At 44.2% G+C, this 23,218-nt stretch overlaps 1 protein-coding gene across 1 annotated transcript in view; it reads left to right on the plus strand.

Moving 5' to 3' along the window:
- Positions 1–23,218, plus strand: part of INPP5F (inositol polyphosphate-5-phosphatase F) — a 69,936-nt gene that overhangs the window by 37,561 nt on the left and 9,157 nt on the right. The window contains exons 9-16 of the mRNA XM_029920497.1: positions 455–634; positions 1,464–1,531; positions 7,818–7,942; positions 9,165–9,242; positions 10,160–10,280; positions 11,708–11,836; positions 15,408–15,525; positions 17,354–17,552. Coding sequence (XP_029776357.1) covers positions 455–634; positions 1,464–1,531; positions 7,818–7,942; positions 9,165–9,242; positions 10,160–10,280; positions 11,708–11,836; positions 15,408–15,525; positions 17,354–17,552 — 1,018 coding nt within the window. The remainder of the gene's footprint in view (positions 1–454; positions 635–1,463; positions 1,532–7,817; positions 7,943–9,164; positions 9,243–10,159; positions 10,281–11,707; positions 11,837–15,407; positions 15,526–17,353; positions 17,553–23,218) is intronic.

Here is a 23,218-nt window from a genome sequence, read left to right on the forward strand (position 1 = left end):
TGGTTAAGCATGTCTTTTTTTGTTTGTTCCTGTTTTATTTATTTTTGATACAGAGAGAGGCCGCATGAGAGGCTCCAGGCTTTGAGCTGTCAGCACAGAGCCTGACACAGGGCTCGAACCCACAAACGTGAGATCGTGACTTGAGCAAAAGTTGGAGAAGCATATCTAAGCAGGGCTCCTGGGTGGCTCATTTGGTTAAGCGTCCAGCTTCAGCTCAGGTCATGATCTCATGGTTCTTGGGTTCAAGCCCTGCATTGGGCTCTGCACTGACAGCTCGGGGCCTGGGACCTGCTTTAGATTCTGTGTCTCCCTCTCCCTCTGCCCCTCCCCTGTTCGCACCCTGTGTCCCTCTCTCTCAAAATAAAACATTTTTTAAAAGTTTTTTTTAAAAAAAAGTATATCTAATCAGACTGATGTCTTTTTTATGTTGTTTTCTGTCTTAATTTTCTTTAAGGAATGCGTTATAAACGAAGAGGAGTGGATAAAAATGGAAATGTTGCCAATTATGTGGAAACCGAGCAGTTAATTCATGTTCATAATCATACTTTGTCATTTATTCAAACACGAGGCTCTGTGCCTGTCTTTTGGAGCCAGGTCGGGTATCGATATAATCCACGACCTCGGCTGGACAAAAGTAAGCATGTCCATTACTTAGTTTGCCAGGATGATTTGAGAGAGTATTATTTAAAAATACTAGGCACTTTATAGGTTTGGATTTGCTTGGCCAGATACCTCATTTAAAACCATAATCCACTTGGTGAGATTTAATAGAGGTGTCATAGCCTCAAGAGTAATAATGGTTGTTGACAACGTAAGTTGCTTAACAATAAAAAATGCTTTAATGATAGAGTAAAACATAGCTTATTTCACAGATTTTAATCGTTTCATTGGAGAATACTTTATGAAATGTTTACTTTTGGAAAAGGGTGAATGTAACCAATATTAAAAGAAGCAGGAAATAGGCTCAGATGATAGCTACAAAAAATAGATAAGATGTCTTTACTTAAATGTCTCACTGTGTAAGGTTTGTTGTTTTAACTATTGAAGATTTCATTTCTCCCAGTATTTTAACTGTAGCACTGTAGCATGTTAGTCTCATCAGATTGCTCAGTTAGGTTGACTTTAAAAATTGTTTACAGAATATTTTTCTCTCGAACCTCTATATAAGAATCCAGTAAACCTTCAGTTTATAATATTCATATTTTTAGAGGAGTTTTTATTCTCTAACTACAAACTAGATGGAACCCGTTCTGACAGTAGGCTGGACACATGCACAGTGAAGGTCCTGATTACGCAGTGTGGTCTGGGCAGTCTCCCTGGGGAAAAAAGCAATCAGAGATCTTTGGCTTAGCATTCTATTTTAAAATACTGATTTTCGACTTAGTTACATTTGATTGCCAAGAAATTGATGAAAAGTAAGAGTAAGGATGGGATAGTACTTATTTTGTATCATTTCTTTGTAGGTGAAAAGGACACTGTTGCATATTTCTGTGCCCATTTCGAAGAACAACTGAAAATTTACAAGAAACAGGTGGGCTTTGATCTATATTAATAAAATATTCCTTCATATTCAGCCATGGTTATGTATCTGTTTCTTTAAATTTCATGAAAATAACAATGTACTATTTGTAATTAAACAAAATAGCATCTGGTCCAAAAAAAAATGGCATCTTGCCAGAAATTTAAGAATACATAAGCTGGGGCGCCTGGGTGGCTCAGCCTGTTAAGCCTCATACTCCGGCTCAGGTTAGATCTCACGTTCGTGGGTTCGAGCCCCGCGTCAGGCTCTGTGCTGACAGCTAGCTCAGAGCCTGGGGCCTGCTTCCGGTTCTATGTCTCCTTCTCTCTCTGCCTCTCCCCCTCTCATGCTCTGTCTCTTCTGTATCAAAAATAAATAAAACATTAAAAAATATTAAAAAAAAAAAAAGAATACATAAGCTAAGAGTATTTCTCATATTCTCCAGGAAGAATTATCATTGAATCAGCTACTTTAGAGTGTTTTTAGATAAGAGATTAGAGACACCTGGGTGGCTCAGGCAGTTAAGTGTCTGACTTCGGCTCAGGTCATGATCTCCCAGTCTGTGGGTTCAAGCCCCGCATGGGACTCTGTGCTGACAGCTCAGAACCTGGATTCTGCTTCAGATTCCATGTCTCTCCCTCTCTCTGCCCCTCCCCTGCTTGCACTCCGTCTGTCTCTCTCTCTCCTTCAAAAATAAATATTTTTTAAAAAAGATAAGAGGTTAGTCTACCATCATTAATTATTACAGTCTAAGAAGTAACTAGAGTAAGGAAAGAAAGGTGTGTCAGTACCGTACTGCCTGTAGTTCTGCCTCCTGAAGGTAACAATTTGATACGCATCTTCCAATATGTTTTTTCTCTGCCTACCTTTCTTATGTATTCATATGTAGGAAAGTGAGCATATAGACTAAAATCAAGTGAAAACTATTAAGTGAAATCACAAGTTCAATAAGATGGCCAGATTTCAGATACAGGATTTGATAGAATAACCATAAGTCTGATCCGGTAGCAATGACCAGTGCAAATGTGTAATGCTGTAGGATGCATTTTTCTAATGGCAACAAAAATTAAAAAGGAAGAAATAACCTAAAACCTAATAAACATACAAAAAAACAATAGCATGTGTCTGAGGGCAGGAGATGGGAGGAAGAATTACTAAAGAACACAAACAAAAACCTGAGTAAATGGAGAGAAAATACCATGTTCCTGGCAGGAAGGACTAATCCTGAACAGATTTTAGTTCCTTCAAAATTAATATATACATTTTGTGCAGTCCCAAGAAAGTCTGAGTAGGAAAATAAAAAGCAAACCCTAATGGCCACCTGGGTGGCTCAGTTGAGTGTTGGACTTCAGCTCAGGTCATGATCTCACGGTTCATGGGTTTGAGCCCCACGTCGGGCTCACTGCTGTCAGCACATAGCCTGCATCAGATCCTCTGTCCTACTGTCTCTCTGTCCCTCCCTTGCTCATGCTCTCTCTCTCTCAAAAATAAATAAACCTTAAAAAAAAAAAAAAGCAAACCCTCGGGCTGAAAAAATTACGGAGTTTGACAATAAGAGATAAAGGCGGGTAACTGGGGAAATGAGAACTCTCGCACGTTGCTAGAGGAAACAGAAGTTGGTATAGCTATTTCGTACGGCATTATCAATCAAAATAAAATACGCTTATGCTGTTAATCCAGTAGTTTTGCTACATATTACATCTAGAAGTCTTTTCCAGGTGGATGTGGATCTGAATGTAAAAAGTTAAACCATAAACCTTTTAAAGGAAAATACAAAAGATTTTTGTTGTTCTTTTTAAAAGACCCAAGGCCTTAGCCCAGCCTCACTGTGGCACCCCTAGAACATCTTTTGGATCTTTGGTCTTATTCAGGACTTAAAAAGCATTAACCAATAATGAAAAATATTGATACTTAACTAAGTTTTTAATTTTTATTGAAGTTTTATTATTTATTTAAACTGTATTAAAATTAAATAGGACTTAAATCACCACCCACAATGAAAAGAATAATTTAGACTTTATTAAAAAAAGAACTTCAGTTTATTAAAAGGCACCACAAGAGAATGGAAAAGCAATTCAGAGAGTAGAGGAAGATATTTAAGATTTTTTAATACATACATATATAGGACAAAAGACTCCTATCGAGAGTTACTAAAGAGAAAAAAGAAAACTCTTAAAATGCTAAAAATAGATGTACAACCTAAAAGAAAAGGAGACAAAAGACATAAGCAGATGTTCAAGAAAAAGTGTATTTAACTGGCCAATAAGCAAATCAAAAGGTGTTGAACTTCATCATCAGGGAAATGCAGACTAAAACCTAACTTACACAACAGAATGACTCGAATAAAATGATCACCTACACCAAATTTCATTAAGGATGTGAAACAAGAGGGACTCTATACAAAAAATTTTTAAATGTACCTGAAACACGTGTTCGATCCAGGAGGCATGTCCAAGAGCATTTTTTGCAACATTAAAGTAACCCGACAGTTCATCAGGAGGTCGGTGGATAAATAAAGTGTGGCACATGGAAAGTGTCGACTACAGACGCTTAAAAACGATGAGGTAGATCTGTGTGTACCAGCAGGGAAAGGGCTTAAGACCGCACAGAGCGAGAAAAGACTGTAAGAGCAGATGATGTGTTGCCATTTCAAAGCCACCAAACAAAATCGTGTCGTCTATGTTCATGTAATTCTTTTTTTTTCTAAATAGTTTATTGTCAAATTGGTTTCCATACAACACCCAGTGCTCTTCCCCACAAGTGCCCTCCTCCATCACCACCACCTCTTTTTCCCCCTCCCCCTTCAACCCTCAGTTCGTTTTCAGAATTCAGTAGTCTCTCAGGTTTTGTGTCCCTCTCTTCCCCTCCCCCTGGTCCTCCATTAGGTTTCTCCTGGTCTCCTGTTAGACCTATGAGTGCAAACATATGGTTTCTGTCCTTCTCTGCCTGACTTGTTTCCATGTAATTCTTTTCCACATACACGTTCTCACACATGAGGCATGCACGTTTAGGTAGGCCCATACCTCTACATGGGCTGAAAGTGCACATACCGAACTGGTTGGTAACCGATGTCAACTCCAACGGAAGGGTGTGGGTCTGGGTTGTGGTGAGGAGGGATTTGGCCTTTATCCATGTTTGAGTTTTTTTGCAGCGTGAATAAGTTCATGTATCAGCAAAATGTGTAATTTTAATTGGCATTACAGAAAATAAGCTGCAGTTGATTTATTTTTTAATGTTTGTTTATTTTTGAGATAACGCCAGATCGTGACCTGAGCCGAAGTCAGATGCTTAACCGACTCAGCCACCCAGGCACCCAAACCACAGTTTAAATGTAACAACTAGGGGTGCCTTGGCTGGCTCAGCTGGTGAGCGTGCGACCCTCTATCTCAGAATCATGGGTTCGGGCCCCGTGTCGGGCTCTGTGCTGACAGCTCAGATCCTGGAACCAACCTTGGATTCTGTGTCTTACTCTCTCTGACCCACCCCCACTCACACTGTCTCTCTCTCAAAAATAAATAAACGTAAAAAAATTTGTTTAAAAAAAATTTAATGATATCGAAGTATGTAAAGGAAGTGGAAGAAATAACCTCCTTACATCCTCATCCCTGTTCTGCATGGACTTTTAAGGCCTGTTTGTACACGTCAATTTTATTGGCGTGTGTACTGAGCAGGCACCTTCTCTTTCCTGACGGTACCCCAGTAATGTTCCCTTCACCTGCATCCCCTGGGTGACTGCTCTCTGGGAACTGGGCCCATGTCCCTCTGACTCAGTCGGGGTGGCACCACCGTTCCTGTAGCCAGCGATTGGTTTAGCCATTGGCCTGTGTGTGCTCATTGGCAGTTTGGCCCAGTGAGGTGTGATGTGGGGGTAGTCTGCTGGGAAGCTTCTGGGCAAGATTTCCTGCTCTAATAAATAAGCAGAGACACAGGCCCCACCAGGCCCTCCCTGGTTGTTGTGTGTGGTTGGGACAGACTGCTGCAGCTGCCGCAAAACCATGAATGAACTAGCCTGCAGGCTGACAGTGTGCCAGGGATGGCAGCACAGAGAGATGGCAAGAATTGGTCTTGATGCCTCTGAATTAAGCATTCCGGAACCATGCAACTTCCAGACTTCTTGTTCTGAGACCTGAGTCAGTGATTCATCATTTGCAGCCAAAGCCCATCCTGACGCATGGATACGAATTTAAAATTAAGTCAAAGGGCTAGGCCATGTGTGCTGTTCTGTGGCTGTTTTCACTTGACGTTCCATGGCTGTTAGTTAACTGTTTATCTGTTAGTGGATCCTTAGGATCTGGTTTTTGCTATTGTAAAAAAAATTCCAGAAAACTACTTTTATGTACTTTGGGACATTTGTGTGCTTTACAGAACAAATTTCTAGAGGTAGGATGGCTGGATCAAACAGAATGCACTTATTTTTTTTTAAATTTTTAATGTTTTTATTTATGTTTGAGAGGGAGAAAGAGAGAGAATGAATGAATATGAATGAGCGGGGGAGGGGCAGAGAGAGAGGGAGACACAGAATCAGAAGCAGGCTCCAGGCTCTGAGCTGTCAGCGCAGAGCCCGATGCAGGACTCAGGACTCAGGAATGGGGAGATCATACCTTGACCCGAAGTCGGACACTCAACCGACTGAGCTGCCCAGGCGCCCCAAACAGAATGCATTTAAACATGATTCCTGCCACTCTGTTGTCCCCAAAAGATCCCAGCAGTTTACACTCTCAGCAGCAGTGGGGGCCAGTGTCCATCCCCCCATATATCCACTAAAGCTGACTACACTTAGGATTCAGTTTTTGCCTCTTGTAAGGATGAAAACTAGTTTTTAAGTTAGTATGCCTTGTTTTTAAGAGGTTTTATTTAAATTCCATTTAGTTAACATACAGTGTAACTCTAGTTTCAGGCGTACAATCTGGCGATTCAGCACTTCCATTCAATACCAGGTGCTCATCACAGGCGTCCTCCTTAGTCCCCATCACCTGTGTCACCCATCCCTCCACCCACGTCCCCTCCGGAAACCACCAGTTTGTTTTCTGCAGCTGAGAGTCTGCCTCTTGGTTTGCCTCGCTCTCTTTGATTATTAACAAAGTTGTAGCCTCATGTTTATTGGCTATTTGTATATTTCCTCTTGTGAATTTTCTCTGTGTTGTGAATTTACTCTTTTTCTTCCTGAATTTATAGCACTCTTAATAGAGTATAGGTTTAATGTTACATGCCTCTTCCCCCACAGTCTTTTGTTTCTTTTTGTTGTTTTATCTTTGCTTACTTCTATTGTCATTGGGTAAAGAGGTTTTAAGTTTTTATGTTGTCATATTTGTTCATCTTTCCTTTATCCCCTCTGGTCCTTATCTTATGCTTAGAAAGTCATGTCCCATCCCAGTTATGGAAACCTCACTCCAAATATTATTTCTAGCTTTTTCATAACTTAAAAATATATTTAGATGGTTAATGCATCTTATAATTTGTGTATAATGAGATCCAGAGAGCTAAAGTAAGTTTTCCCCACTTTATAGATAATTATCCCAGTGCCATTTATAGAATATTCTATATTTCTCCCAGAATGATATTGTTAATATTTTAGATTCCTCAGTGTGCATAGGTCTATCTCTAAGCTGGCTGCCCGGTTCTGTGTGTCACTCATCTGTTCCTACACGAATACTTCTGTCTTAATTGCTATAGATATAGAGTATGTTTTTTTTTTTCTCCCAATGGGACAAGTCCTCCTTTATTATTAGTCTTCAAAACTTTTTCCATATATTTATCCTTCCAGATGAACTTCAGAATTAACTTGTCAAGTCCATGGAAAGATCCTGATCAAATGTAATAGGGATTGTTGAGTGTTTAATCTGGGGAGACTTGACATCTTTACACTTTTGAATTTCACTATCTAGTACCATAGTGTATCTTTCCATTTATTCAGACTTTCTTTTATGTGTTTAAGCAAAGTTTTATCATATCCATATGTAGGTCTTGTGTATTTCTCTAAAACTTCTAAATATTTTTAATACTTGCTGTTATAAAGGCCTTTGTTATTTTATTATAACCAATTTATTCTAGTTAGATATTGCAGATACATAATACATTAAAAACCTATTAATGCTATTGATGTAAATGGTTCTCAGAAACCTAAATGTAACAAGTGAAAATCCAATTTTATAGGAAGAAAAAATTGATGCCTGAGTGGGTAAATTTCTGAGTATGGCTACAAAATATTTCTAAACCATAATTTCAAATCAACGGATGAAAAACCACATTGAGTTTAGCATCTGATTAAACTGAATTTGTTTTCCCTTAACTCTCTCAGGTTATCATTAACTTGGTGGACCAGGCAGGCAGGGAGAAGATCATCGGCGACGCTTACCTGAAGCAAGTGTTGCTCTTCAACAGCTCCCATCTTACTTACGTCTCATTTGACTTCCACGAGCACTGGTAAGAGGGCTTCCTGTCGGGAGATGTGATCGGTTCCGGTGTCGGTGGGACATGCAGCCAGAGCGAGCTGAGCTCTGCTCTTCCTGATGGGAAGACAGCTTTCTTCTCCTTGTTACTAGGTTGTAATTTTCTTTTTTTTATTTAATTTTTTTGACATTTATTTATCACTGAGAGACAGAAACAGAGCATGGGAGGGTCAGAGAGAGGGGGAGATGCAGAATCTGCAGCAGGCTCCAGGCTCTGAGCTGTCAGCACAGAGCCTGACACGGGGCTCGAACCCACAAACTGCGAGATCAAGTCCTGAGCCGAAGTCGGGCGCTCAACTGACTGAGCTACCCAGGCGCCGGGACGTGAATAAGACTGTTTTAATTTTCATCTGAGCTTCATTTTGGCTAAAAATTTAATTGTTCCTGGAATATTTTGTCTTTCCCAAGACAACATGGTGATGGAGAGTTCCTTTTTTCCTCTTACTGCTTGAAGAACTTCTGGAGCTTTTCCTTTCTGCTTGAGTCCAAGCTTAGCAGAAGGAATTGAGTCCCCTGAGTTAAAATTCCTCCTGCTGGCTCATCTTCATACTCTGTTAGTAACACTTCTTTCTCTATGGATAAGCTTCAGTAGAATTTCTGTGGAAAAACCACGATAGTAATTGATAGTAATTTTAACATGTGTGTATTCTGAAAGCCAGGTGCTTTCTTCCCCAATCCTGGCTCTCCTGTGGGTACGTTTACCTTAGTATTGTAAATTTGGTGGAGAAAGAAGCTTCTGAGAGCTGTGACGTGTTTCAATGTATTCTTTTTTTTTTTTTAATGTTTTTATTTTATTTTGAGAAACAGAGTGAGCAGGGGAGGGGCAGAGAGAGAGGGAGACACAGAATCTGAAACAGGCTCCAGGCTCTGAGCTGTCAGCACAGAGCCCGACGTGGGGCTTGAACTCACGAGCTCTGAGATCATGACCTGAGCCAAAGTCGGATGCTTAACCGACTGAGCCACCCAGGTGCCCTTCAATGTATTCTTAAACATATTTTCTTTCACAATGCAGATTAATTATAAATGTGTGTATAATTGCCTATGTAATTGATAGTAGTGTTAACCTCATAGACTTGCAGCAATAATTTTCTTTAATTTCTCCAGGCTACTTTAAATATTATGTCTTACGCAAAAAATCCTGTTATTAGGTTTAACCTATTATTAAACTTTTTTTTTTCTTCTGGCATGCATTGTAGCCGAGGAATGAAGTTTGAGAATGTTCAAACACTAACAGATGCCATTTATGACATTATTCTCGACATGAAGTGGTGTTGGTAGGTATCTCCTAAGAAGTCAATTTGACAGAGTCTTGGTCTGTGAAATCGATGTGTTTGTCTGGTACTGCTAAGCCCTGAAATAATAGCAGCAAGCTGAGAAAGCGTGTTTGTTCTTATTTTGCTCCCCAATTCTAGTCTCCTTCCCGAGAGAGTGTTAGTCACTAGGCAGTGTCAGCTCTGAAAAGGGAAGAGGCGTCAGGTGAGCAGGCAGGATGAAGTGAAATGCTCTGTGAGTGTTCTTTAATTCCACCTAATGCTCCCTGGTCTTCATTTCCTCTCCCTCTTCTCACCATGCCTAACGTGGGAAGGAAGCCTTAGGGGCACAGTTGGCAGGCATTTTTCGACATTAGAAGGAAGAGGATTCTCAGACTGTAGGCAGGAGGTGTATGTAGGAAGAAATTGGCTTGCATGATAGGAAAGAACATTCGATTACTTTAAGGCCAGAGGTGGGCAGAGAAATTAGACGCCCAAGGCCTGCTGCATGACTCCTCACTGAGTGGTAAAGTGACTTTGTTCAAGCTACATGCGTTTAGATGCATTTCTACTTGCAGTCAAAGAGGAGGGACAGGATGGTGTTTTAAAGTGGCTCTGGCTTTAATATATCTTTAAATATTTAATTTGGGGTCGTGTCAGGTCTGCCTGGTACTTGTGAAACTTGGGGCAAGTCGCTGCACCTCAGTTTTGTCTTTGTTTTTTCCCCAAACGGGAATAACCACGTCTGTCTTACCGCGGTGCTGTGTACATTAACAACAGTGCCTGCAAGGTACTCGGCGATGCCGATCACACAGGGATGTGCCAGACAGGCGGACGCCAGTGCTGTCGCTGCTCTGGTTCCGCTCTAAAGACTTGAGGGGTTTGGAAAGCTTGCTGAAGTATTGCATATTGTAACAGAATCCCGTACTATTTTTGAAAAGGGTCGATCAAGCCGGAGTCATATGTAAACAAGAGGGGATTTTTCGCGTCAACTGCATGGACTGCCTGGACCGCACCAACGTGGTCCAAGCCGCCATCGCACGGGTGGTCATGGAGCATCAGGTAATCGGGGTCCCCTGGGCTGTTAAGTGTTCCTTTCTAACGCTTCCCCCCACACGTAAACGAGTAACCAAAATCTTTGTTCCGTGGGCCACTGACAGCATACGGACAACCTTGTTGCAGAGTACGACCTTCGCTAGAAATGAGTGGAATTAGGGGGCATTCTCTTGAGTCCTCAATTCAAAACCGCGAGGCCCTGCATTTCAGCGTTGATGGGGTGGCACTGTGTGCTCATAGGCCTTTTGTCTGTCAGCCCCAAACCCTGCCTTGTGCATGTGGCGCTGGGAGTTGGCCGCGCTTTCTGCCCGGCCCGAGCTCCGCGTCGGGTTCTGCCAGTGGGAGGCTGGAGGAGGAAGAAGGAACGAGCTTCTTCACCGTGTTACGGGCCTGCTAGCAGCGCCCTCTCTGCAGCTATTGGCTCTGTTGGCACCAGAGAACCAGCCTCTGCCCTCAGGCCCCAGGTGGTGGCCGCTGCTCTGGGAGTCCTTACGTCTGTTCCTCAGTGTCCTCCTCAAGGTCTTTGAGCCCCACAACACCTGCGTAGCGCGTGGTTTCTGGGCTTTTTTGATAGAACCTAGTGACTGTTTTGTTTTTGTTTTGAGACCGTGAGTCTGTTCCTTCTAACGTTCCTCGAAAGCCACCAGATTTTGAGTCCGAGCGCTGGCTCTAGCACATATGACGTGGTGACCCCATGCCAAGAGCTCAGCGGCTCGGAGCCTATGTTCTCATCCTTAAAATGGACATAATAAGAGGATTGATTGTGTAAGGTTGTTATGAGGAGTAAAGGAAATAATTTCTATAAAAACACTCTTAGGGGCACCTGGGTGGCTCAGTCGGTTAAGTGTCCAACTCTGGCTCAGGTCATGATCTCACGGTTCATGAGTTCAAGCCTCATGTCAGGCTCTGTGCTGACAGCTCAGAGCCTGGAGCCTGCTTCGGATTCTGTGTCTCCCTCTCTCTACCCCTCCCCCACTTGTGCTCTGTCTTTCTCTGTCTCAAAAATAAACAAACGTTAAAAAATAATTTTAAAAATAAAACATTAAAAAAAATTTTTTAAGTCTCTTAGAACACCAGCACAAAGTTCACATTTATTGGGCACCTACTTCTCTGTTACCGTTAATGTTATTGTTTTTTCAATAGGCTTTTTTGATAGTTGGACATCATAGGCAAATGAGAAACAGACAAAATATAATAAGAGCCTACACGTTAAAAATTAACACCAAAACAGTATAAATATTTCACTCTGTTTATTCGTGGGTAACCATTCATAAATCTCAATTGTGCTTTATTTTGGAGAGCCCGAAAGCACCCTTGCTCTTATTCAGGGACCCTAGGCTGTTGATGAGCGTGCTTCCCTTTTCCGAAGGCTGTATTTGCCGCCATGGTTCCCTGGCTCACGTGTAGCTAACCCACCAATGTGTTCGTTTTAGCTGAAGAAGCTGGGCGTGATGCCCCCGGAGCAGCCGCTGCCGGTGAAGTGCGGCCGGATCTATCAGGTCATGTGGGCCAACAACGGGGACTCCGTCAGCAGGCAGTACGCGGGCACGGCCGCTCTGAAGGTGAGCGTGTGCGGCGGCCTCCGCGGGCCACGCTGGGCCACGGGACACGGCTGACCATTGACCCGGCTTTTGTGAGAAAGTTGCATGGGCTGCAGATGTAGTCTGCGTAGCTGACTCCTTTCTGGGATGTTTGGCTAAGGCGGGGATCACACGTTCCCATCCTGCTGCGGCCAGGTAATGCGACCGCCCATTCGATTAAAGGGGGAAATGGGCATGAACCTAAGGAAGATCAGAGCTGGTCTCCAGAGGGGGCTTCCTTTTGCGGAGAGAGGCCCGGGGTGGCGAGAGCTCCAGGTGTGCATGGGATTTGGAAATGTGGACTCTCACATGAAATAGTTGGTGTTTAAAACTATACAGATAAAATGTGACTATAGACGGGATTCAGCCCCTAGTATGATGATGGGCCTCCACTGAATTTGAATCCCCAATCCTGCCTCTTACTAGCTCTGCAACCTGAGGCAAGGCACTTAACCTCTCTCTGTCTGTGTCTTCATTTGTAAAATAGGATGATACTAGGCACACTTCAAAAGATTGTCATGAGAGGGGCGTCTGGGTGTCTCAGTTGGTTTAGCCCTGACGGGAGCTCAGGTCATGATCTCGCAGTCTGTGGGATTGAGCCCCGTGTCAGGCTCTGTGCTGACAGCTCAGTGTCCAGAGCCTGCTGCGAATCCTGTGTCTCCCTCTGTCTCTGCTCCTCCCCCACTCATGCTGTCTCTCTCTCTCAAGATAAACATAAAAAATAAAAAATTGTTATGGGATTATACGCATTAATGCATGTGGGAGCCATTCCCTGGCACATAGTAAATGCTGAAAAAATGTTTTATTATCCTTTCAAAATGATATGATACAGGCATAAAAACACACCTAGACAAATGGGATAGAACCCAGAGCTCAGAACACCTGAGAAATAAAGCCACACATAGACAGTCAACTAGCAGGTGCCAAGGGAACCCAGAACACCCACTGGCAAGGCACCTGGATGGCTTAGTCGGTTAAGCATCTGACTCTTGATTTCCACTCATGTCACGATCTCATGGTTATGGGATTGAACCCCACATCAGGCTGTGTGCTGAGGGTAGAGACTGCTTGAGATTCTCCCTCTGTTCCTCTTTCTCCCTCCCCCTACCTCTCAAAATAAGTAAACATTTAAAAAGAAAGAAAGAATTGCAAATAGGGAAAAGATAGTCTCTTCAATAAATAGTGCTGGAAACCCAGATATTCACAATGTGAAAGGGTTATGTTGGATCCCTGTGCTACACCCCTCGCAAAAATTAACCTGAAATGTGTTAAAGACTTCAATGTAAGACCCGAAATTTTACAGTTAGTTTGCTCCTACAAGAAAACATAGGGGAAATCTCTGAGACATGGCCTTGACAGTGATTACTTGGGCGTAACACCAAAAGCAAGTGAGAAGAGTAAAAATAAACAAGTGGGCCCATGTCAAATGACAGAGCTGCAGCACAGTGAAATGGGAGAAAATATTTGCAAACCATATACCTGTTAAGGGGCGGATATCCCAAATCTATAAGGAACTCCTATAGCTCAGTAGCAAAAAACAAAACAAAAAAAAATTTGACTGAAAAAATGGGCAAAGGACCCGAACGCTTTTCCAAATAAGACCTACAAATGGCCCAGAGGTATATGAAAAGGTGCTCAACCTCTTGATAATAAGCAATTATCAGAAAAATGCCAATCCAGGGGTGCCTGGGTGGCCCAGTTGGCTAAGTGTCCAACTTCAGCTCAGGTCACGATCTTGCAGTTCCTGAGTTTGAGCCCTGTGTCTGGCTCAGAGCCTGGAGCCTGCTTCAGATTCTGTGTCTCCCTCTCTCTTTGCCCCTCCCCCACTCAAATACGTGCTCACCCTTGCTCTCTCTCAAAAATAAATAAACATTAAAAAAATGAAAGAAATGCCAATCCAAACCACGGTAAAATAACCACCTCGTGCCTGTTAGGATGACTGTCATCAAAGAAAAGAGATAGCAAGTATTGGCAGGGATGTGGAAAAACAGATGTCGTCAATGGGAATGTAAATCGGCACAGCCATTATGAAAAACAATATGGATGGTCCCTAAAAAATCAAATTGGAAGGCCATGTAACCCGGCAGTGCCAGTTTTGGGTATGTATGGAAATGAGATCAGTGTCTCAAGGAGAGAGCTGCGTCCTGTGTTCGCTGCAGCGTTATTTACAGTAGCCAGGCCGTGAAAACAAGCTCGGTGCCCGGTGGTGGGTAGATGTGGAGTGAGTGACGCGCGCACGTGTGTGTGTGTTTGATATCATTCAGCCATAAAAACAGAAGGAAATGCTGTCTTTGCAACAACATGGGTGAACCTTGAGGGCACTGTGTTATGAAGTAAGCCAGACAGAGAAAGACAAAGACTGCCTGATCTCACTTATGTGTAGAATCTAAAAACATCAAACTCAGAAGCAAGAGTTAATCCGTGGTTCCCAGGGGAAGGGAAAATGGAAAGATGTCGGTCAAAGCATACAAACTTCCAGTTCCGAGATGAACACAGTGTGGGGATCTGCTGAGCGGCACGGTGACCATAGTTAAACCCACCGTGTTGCACCCTGGAAATTTGCTAAGAGAAAAGATCTTAAATGTTCTCACCACATATACACACACATGCGTGCACGGACTGTGTGAGATGATACGTTAATGTAATCAACTCACTGTACATAAGTCAAATCATCACATTGTTCACTGTAAATCCACATATGCTACCGTTTATATCTTGCCAATTATAGCTCAATGAAGCTGGGAGGAAAAGGAGAAATATTTCATTTTTTCCTTGATATTAAACATCTTTGGACTCAGCACTTATGTCTTCCATGATAGATTCTTCTTGCTAAATATTTCCTATGAACAACTTGACTAATTAGCGATATGCTCTTCCTAAGTCATCAGTGTTAGGACAAGGCCCGTTTTTGAAATCGCCTTGGATGGATAAAGTAGGGTTGTGACGGGGGAAGCAAAGAAGACCCTGCTGTCCTTTTGCCTTAAGTTTAAGTCACTGCCCTCCAGGCCTTGCTCAGACTCCTCCATCCTGAAAAGCAAGAGCAACAAATCTATTTAGATCTTCCTTAGATCATTCTACAGAGATCGCAATGGGCAGCAAGATACAGAAAACTACAGAAATCTCCGCTCTTTCTCTCTGGACACGTACATCCACATACACCAGTTAAACACCAGTGTAGTAAACTCAAGGGAACGGTCCACATTTTTCCACATCAGGTATTTGTGAACTTTGAGTATCCTACCAGGTTGAGGCTTGACAATCTTTTTGTTGGTTACATAGTAAATTCTGACCTGTAAATTCTAGAAATTCTACAGATTGCCAAGAATGGATTTAATTTAAAGCACCATCTAACTGAAGACAATGCTGCAAATAGCATTTTAACTATTTGATGTGCTTGTGTCACACCCAAATATTAGTGGGTATTTTAATCTAACTCCATTATTTAGAAATTATAAAAGCCTATGGAATTTTGGTCCTGTATTGAAAGCCCACATTGACTTTGGGAACATTCTTGTGTTTGAATCGACTGTCAGAATGACTTTTTCCTCAACAGGGTGACTTTACAAGGACAGGAGAAAGGAAGTTAGCTGGAGTCATGAAAGACGGCGTTAACTCGGCAAATCGGTATTACCTGAATCGATTTAAGGATGCTTACAGGCAAGCTGTTATAGGTAAGGAACAGAAATGCCTTTCTTCCTTTAAAATTTGTGACTAGTGTTTTGCAGAAACGAACTTCATTAACAGAGCGCACTGTTTTCTAATATACTTGTGTTTCTATATCAAGCATCTTACCCAAGACATCAGCCTCACGTTTGTACAAGACTAGACTCTGACAGGTTTTTTAGGCCAAAGCACAAAGGGAAGCACTCATTTCCATGTATTTGTCAGTTTGCTATTCATGTGACAGAAGGCAGAGTTGAGGGTCCTGGAGTATGGAAGAAGGTACCCGTGTTCTGTTTGTTTTTCCGTTACTCGAGGCTGAGAGATGTCTTTCCGTAGGACATTTGTCACATGCTCCTGCTGGGGACACACGCCTCCCACTCCTATAAGCATGGACGAACATGGTATTAGGGTTTCATAATTAGAGATTATCCTGACCAGTTCTTATCACTATGTAGAAGAGGAAATGGAGGTAGATTGCCCAGTGGGATTCATGCATTGGCATGTTTTTAATTTAATTTTCACGACAGTATTACCTCCTAGGATTAAAGTAAATGTAGAACGTTCTGGATTAGAACCAAAGTAACAACTTGTCCTATGATCTCTGAGAATTTTCTTTTTTTTTTAGTTTGAGAGAAAGAGTGCCTGCTTTAGAGCAGAGGAGGGGCAGAGAGAGAGGGAGAGAGAGACTGTCAGACAGGCTCTGCATTGTCAGCACAGATCCGGATGCAGGGCTCAATCCCACAAAAGGTGAGATCATGACCTGAGCCGAGATCAGAAGGCTGACACCCAGCCACCTGGGCCACTCAGGTGTCCCTCTGAGAATATTTAAAAAACCCTATAGGTTGATCTCATTATTTGTCATACGTGAGATAGTAGGGCCTGTATGCAGGCCAGTTAGGAATTTGACAAGTCTGGTATAAGGAAGTTTGGTTTTTGCCACAGGTAGGGTGTGTGTTGACTGGAAAATTGGATTTTGGCAGTTTATTCAAGAAAAAATCACTTTTCCTCCCTTGGTTGATCTAGCAGTTCAGTTATATCACTGTGGACCCAGACTCTGTCCCTCTCTGAGTTTGACTGTCCCTACCGTCAGCTTCACCCTAACCTTGAAGCTGAATGTCTTTAAAGGTGAGAGAGAGAGTGAGGCCACAGCAGCGTGGGCGTCCCCCCCCCCCCAAGGCCAGTGGTCGCAGCGCTCTCCCAGCAGCCGCCGCCTCCCCGTCCCGAGCACCTGTAAGGAATGGGTTCCCCTGCTCGGCCGAGGCTGAGCCACATGCCACACCACGAAGGAGTTAGCTCGCCGGCTCAGATCCTTTGCCCATTTTTAAATTGGTTTGTTATTCGATATGACTGAGTTGTAGGAATTCTTTGTACATTCTGGATACGCGTCCTATCAGATGACTTGTCAAAACTCTCTCCTGTTCTGTGGGTTCTTTTCAGTTTCATGGCATTGCCTTTTGAGACGCATAAGTTTTTAATCATGACAATGTCTACTTTGTTTTGGTGTTGTAGCTTGTGATTTTGGTGTCGTGTCTGAAACAAAACAGGCTCGTGCGGGGCCGGGGGCGGAGCTGCGGGGCTCAGTCCGTTAAGCCTCCCACTCTTGAGCCGCACTCGGGTCTTGATCTCAGTTCTGAGCTCAGGCCCCTCACTGGGCTCTGTGCTGGGTGTGAAGCCTACTTTAAAAGACGAAAAAGCAACCTAATCCAAGATCACAAAGATTCATGCCTGTACTTTCTTATGAGTTTTATTGTTTTAGATCTTAGGTTCTCTTTTATTTTTTTAAAAAATTTATTAGCAAATTAAGATGATGATAGATATTAACACTTTCTACTCTAGATTTGATGCAAGGCATTCCAGTGACAGAAGATCTTTATTCCATATTTACCAAGGAGAAAGAGCATGAAGCTTTGCATAAGGAGAATCAGAGAAGCCACCAGGAACTAATTAGCCAGCTGTTACAAAGTTATATGAAGTTACTGCTGCCTGATGATGAAAAGTTCCATGGGGGCTGGGCCCTCATTGACTGTGACCCCAGGTGAGTGGGAGGCATGTTCTGGTAACTGAGGTGTTTACATTTCTGATGGTGTCCTAATTAGCACTAGTGGGTGTCCTCCAAGCTGCGGGCATGGGTGCATACGGTGCACGGTGCATGGCCGGTTTCACCGGGGCTGGGAACTAGGGCCAGCTGATGCAGGCACGCGCCTTGGGTGCAGAATTGAGGGGGCGTTAAAAAAAACTGCGTAATGAAGGGAAATATTTTAGTGTAATTTTTTAAAACTCCATACTTGATTTTTAAAAAACCCAAATTGTAGAATGACAGTTCACAGCTGCCCCACCCCTCTTGCCCCAGCATCTGGGTTTATTGCTTTCTTGCCCATAACCGAGTGCAGCAGGAGGAACAGTGATGCCCATCACTTGGGTTGGTTGTAAAGCACTGTGGCCTTTCACAAAATGAACCGGCCAACTAATGCCCGACATTTTTTAAATGCAAATCGCCCAGGTTCAAGTCGTTCTTCAAGGTTTTTTTTTTTTTTTTGAGAGACAGAGAGACAGCACAAGCAGGGGAGGGTTAGAGAGAGAGAGAGAGAGAGGTAGATACAGAATCTGAAGCAAGCTCCAGACTCTGAGCTAGCTGTCAGCACAGAGCCCGACGTGGGGCTCGAACCCACAAGCCGTGAGATCATGACCTGAGCCAAAGCCAGACGCTTAACCAACTGAGCCACCCAGGCACCCCTCAAGTCGTTCTTCAAAAGGAACAGCAAAATCTAAATTCATTCATAGATTGAATGTTTGCTTTTAGGCTAAAATCTAACATTATAATCCTCTATTATGAATCAGAAACACTGCAGAAAATTCTAGACCAAGTTCTGAGAACAAATGGCTCTATTTAGATTTTATCGTACTTTACATTTCATGTGTTCTTAATAAAAGGCATAAACCAAGCTTGAGGGAACAATCAGATGCGAGGTAATATTTCTATGTATATTCAGATTAAAAGCAATATTGGCCATAGGTTCGTAGGGACTCCTTCCATGACTTTAATTTCATGGACTATTTCACCTTGATAATCAGTACTGTATGTGTGGATGCAGTTTTCAGACTCTTGAAATAAGAGATGAGGTTTTTCTTACACACAAATTAGCAGAAAACTTCTGGGATCCAATGAGCCATTTGGTAAAAATTTTTGACTCATGTAAGGTTTTTTAATGTGTGTGTGTGTGTGTGTGTGTGTGTGTGTGTGTGTGTGTTTTAAAATAATATTCATTAAACTTGAAGCAGCATCCCAAAAGAGGGAGATTCAGGAATAACTATAGGCATCACACCTGCAGTTTGCTTGAATTTTAACTTTGCACTTCAGATGTGTAAAGGTGTTGTGATCATCAGTACCTTCTTCCTTAGATCAAGTATTTTTATGTCTGCTTTGGGGATAATCGAAATAGGGAAAGACCAGAATGTTCTTATCTTTATTTTCTTTAAAAAAAAAACATTTTTAAAATGTTTATTTATATTTGAGAGACAGAAAGAGCATGAGCAGAGGAGGGAGACAGAATCCGAAGCAGGCTGCAGGCTCTGAGCTGTCAGCACAGAACCCAATGTGGGGCTCGAACCCATGAACTGTGAGATCATGACCTGTGCTAAAGTAAGATGCTTAACTGACTGAGTCACCCCGGTGCCCCACAGTGTTCTTTTCTAAAGCAGACTACCATTTTGCAAGGTCCCATTACCCCTAATATGATTTCCAATCCTATAATTCTCATGTAAAGTCGGTATCCTAGATGAGGAGTTTAAAAATATGTAAAGTGTGTTCAGCTGTGCTATATTTAAAGCTCACTACAAAATTTGGGTAAGCACTCTTGCTAAGAGTCAGTAGAAGTCTCTTGCACGTAAGAAAAATATGTATGAAAACACTGAGAGTTTTCCCCGGCAGCTGGGCTCACTGGTACAACATAAATTACTGAGACCGTCTGTACCACAGTAGAGCTGGAGCCAGACTGGCCCCCCCCCCCCTAGGATCAGAGCAGGTCTCTAAGAAAATTGCTGGGTGGTTAGGTTCCCAGATCCACAGTAACTTCCCAGATCCCAAATGCCTATTCCAGTTTTCTCTTGTCTTCATTCAGATGGTGAAATACTTCTCTCTAGTGCCCAGTGATTGAGCTCATTTTCCTCTAATCCTGCACCATACAGTTTGGCTTGCTGATCACCAGGAGCCAGGGCCTGTGTTCTGCTCATCTGTGGTTAAAGCTCCCGAGGGAGGAGAACGGATGACCCATGTTAGGCAGCAAGCGTCCTGCGTCCTTCCCTTCCCAGTCCTTTGTTTTAGGACATCTCTCCCCTCAGATCCCTCAGCGGTGGGCCTCTGGCTGAGTCTCCTGATGACCAGCCTGTTCGTGGATTCCCTGCCTCTCTGCTTCACACGGCACCCCTGCAAGTTGTTTTGGCTTCTAATTCTTTCTTAGATGGTCTGCGGCTAAGTCTTACCATGAGAGGATCCCTCTGCCTCTGTCACGTGCCAAAGCACCTTGCCCCCTGCCATTGCCGTCCTTGTCGTCTTCCTCGTGGTGGGTGGTGGACAGAAGAGGCCCATCAGAACCACAGTCATGGACCTGGTGAAACCTTTCCGCCTCTGCCCTGTAGGACACGGAAAGACCCTGACGACTGTCCCATCAGCTTATGTCTCATCGGTCCAGATGTTGTCTTGCATGTCTTGTTGGTGCTCACGCGTAGCCAGTCCCTGATGGGAGAACCGTGCTGTTGCCTCTTCAGCACAGACTCTGGGCTTGGGGCTAAGAAGGGATAGGCAGGAAGCTCCACTGCTCAGCAGGACCACAGGAGCGTCTGAGGAAGTGACACATTGATTCGCAAGAGGAGGACAGGGTTGGGGGAGGCCGAGGGGACACAGACTTGTGGAAATCTACTTGGGGTCTGCTTCTTGGTGACAGGGACAGACAGGTCAGGTGTGAGAGCTCTACTCTGGTCTTGGAAGGGTCTCCTTTCCCTGAGGCTGACCAAACCAGAAGTGGTTGCATCTGATAATGGCTGAGCTGTCAGCTGCTCGCTAGTTTTTTCCTTGCCCTTTGTGTTTCCCACTATTACTGTTTTACCAGAAACTGCCACCCTTCAAGCTGTGGGACAAGAGGACATGGATAGAGTAGATAGTGAAGCTGATGCAGTGACTTCAAAGGTCCTATTTTGGCTTGGTGGCTTGGCAAGAAGGCTGGGACCAGCCCATCAGGAGTCTTGGTATCTTTGAGGTAGTGAGAGACACTTCGCCTCCCTGCCGCTGGCCCCAGCGTCGGCCCCTATGGGGGGGGCGGGGTTTGGAGCCTTACATTCGGGTCTTAGAGCAGCTGGAGCAGGAGCCGGAGCAGGAGCTGTCCTTGTTCCAGAGCAGTCTTCTCTTTTATTCCAGAGGTGATGCTTTTTCAGATACAGAATTACTACGGTCTTCAGGCTCACATTTTCCTCTCAGGTGGATTATTCTCATGGGTCTCATGTGCCCATTTGAATTTCCACAGTTAGCTGTGTGTCTGCGTCTCGATTACACGCGGCTCTTTAAGGACGCTCCTGCTTGTCAGCTCCTCTCTACTTCTTCTTGTGGTTGTCATCCTTTCTAATACTGCTAAACTTGACCTTCACCGTCGGGATTTTTCTCCATTTGCAAAGCTTAAAGGTTTTCCCGATGGTGGGCCGTTTTTCCTTGAAGGGGGATGTTTGGAAACTTGCTCTTTGGTTGTCTGAGTTGCTAAAGAACCTTCATACTATCTGTCAACTGAGCCAAAGAGGTAGACCCAGAGCAGGCAGACCCTGATGGAGGGAGGACAGGGAGAGGCAGGTCTAGGGATGGCTGTGTGGGCTCAGGTCCCCGGACAGCCAGCCATGGGGCTTGGGGTCCTCGGCAGTTGGTACCTGCCTGCCTCAGCCATTCACTCCTGGGTTGTGTGTATATATTTTTAAAAACACCTTCATTGAGGTAGAGTACATATACCATGTAATTCATCCATTTAAAGCATACAATCCAATGACTTGTAGTATATTCATAGAATTGTGCGATTATCCCTAGGGTGAGTTTTAGACCATTTTCATCACTCCAGAAGAAAGCCCTGCACCCAGGAGCAAGTACTTTCCATTCTCCTGTCCCTCTGCCCAGACGACCACTGATCTACTTTCTGTCTCTATAGATGTCCCTGTTCTGGACATTTCATATAAATGGAATCATAATATGTGACCTTTGTGACTGCTTTCATTCACTCAGCATGGTGCGATCATGGTTCGTGCACACTGTGACACGTATCAGAACTGCATTCCTTTTTGTAGCTGACTAGTATTCCGTCATAGAGATCAGCACATTTTGCTTTTTTTCTTCCATGGGCGGACATTTAGGTGGTTTCTACTTTCTGGCCATTGTAGATGGTAGTACTGCCACCAGTCCTGTACAAGTGTGGGTTTGAACATCAGTTTTCAGTTTGGGTGCACACCTAGGAGTGCAAAGTGCTGGGTCACCAGTAAGTCTGTGTTTCACGGTTGAGAAACCATCAAGCAATTTCCCAGAATGGCTGTCTCCTTTGACATGCTCACCAGCAGTGTATGAGGGTTCTAATTTTTCCACCTCACCAACATTTGTTTTCCTTTTTTTTAAATTATAGTCCTAAGAGGTGTAAAGTAGTATCTGACTGGCTTTGATTTGCATTTCCCTGCTGACAAAGACTGTTAAGGATTTTTCCTTGTACTTGTTGACCGTTGGTGTATCTCCCTTGGAAAAATGTTGAAATCTTTTGCCCATTTTAAAAAACTGTGTCTCTTGTTGTTGGGCTACTGTGTTTTGGTAAATAAACGTTTACAGGGCCAGGGCTAGAGTGAGAGTGAGACAAGGCTGTACACGTGCAGTGTCAGATCCTGCCTTATTTAACATGTTGCTGTTCTGTTCATCAGGATATTTTGACATTAATTTTTATCTTTTTTTAACACTGCACTAAAAAATTAATGGCTGGATGTTTTTGACGTCGCCTTAAATTTTGCACCAGAGTCTCGCCGCACTGCGGTCCCAGCCACTTAACTCCGGCAGGAAAAGCAGTTCGGGCCGCAGTTGACAAATGCGCAGCCCTGCCGCCGCAGGAGCGACCCGCTCCCGGCGCGGCACCTCCCACCCTTCCCGGGGTGGTGGCGCACTGGCCCCCCACTGTCCCCGCACTGCCTGCGGGCCTCCCGGGTGCTCCCGTAGTGGCCGTTTCCGCTCCAGCCTCGAGCTCGGCTTGGACCCCAGCGGCCAGCCCACAGCCGGCCGGTCCGGGTCCCTCCCTGCACTGCGCCCTGTTGCCGCGAAAACGCTGGGCCCTGAGTGACAGGTGCCTGGGGGCGGCTGCGGGCCGCGAGGGGAGACTGGAGTGGAAGGACAGCAGCAGTGCCGCCCAGGTGCCTTGGGCACCTCCACCAGCCCACTCTTTTGCCCAATTCTTTCGAGCCCGCCTTTTCTACCCCGAGTTGATGCCCACTTTTCCACCTGTTTCAGGGGAGCGGGAGGTGTGGGGGCAGCCACGCTGCTGGAAGTGTGAGCGCAGGGGACAGATGGTCACGCGGCCGCTTGAGCCGCGGCAAGCCGGACCGCGGGCACCTCAGCACCCCGCCCCCGTGGACTGGGGCCGGGTGCTGCGCGGGGTCGGAGTGGCGGGGGCGGGCGCGCATGCGCACTGGGCGCGTGCCGCG

The sequence above is a fragment of the Suricata suricatta genome, chromosome 2 (genome assembly GCF_006229205.1).
Source record: "Suricata suricatta isolate VVHF042 chromosome 2, meerkat_22Aug2017_6uvM2_HiC, whole genome shotgun sequence".
NCBI lineage: Eukaryota > Metazoa > Chordata > Mammalia > Carnivora > Herpestidae > Suricata > Suricata suricatta.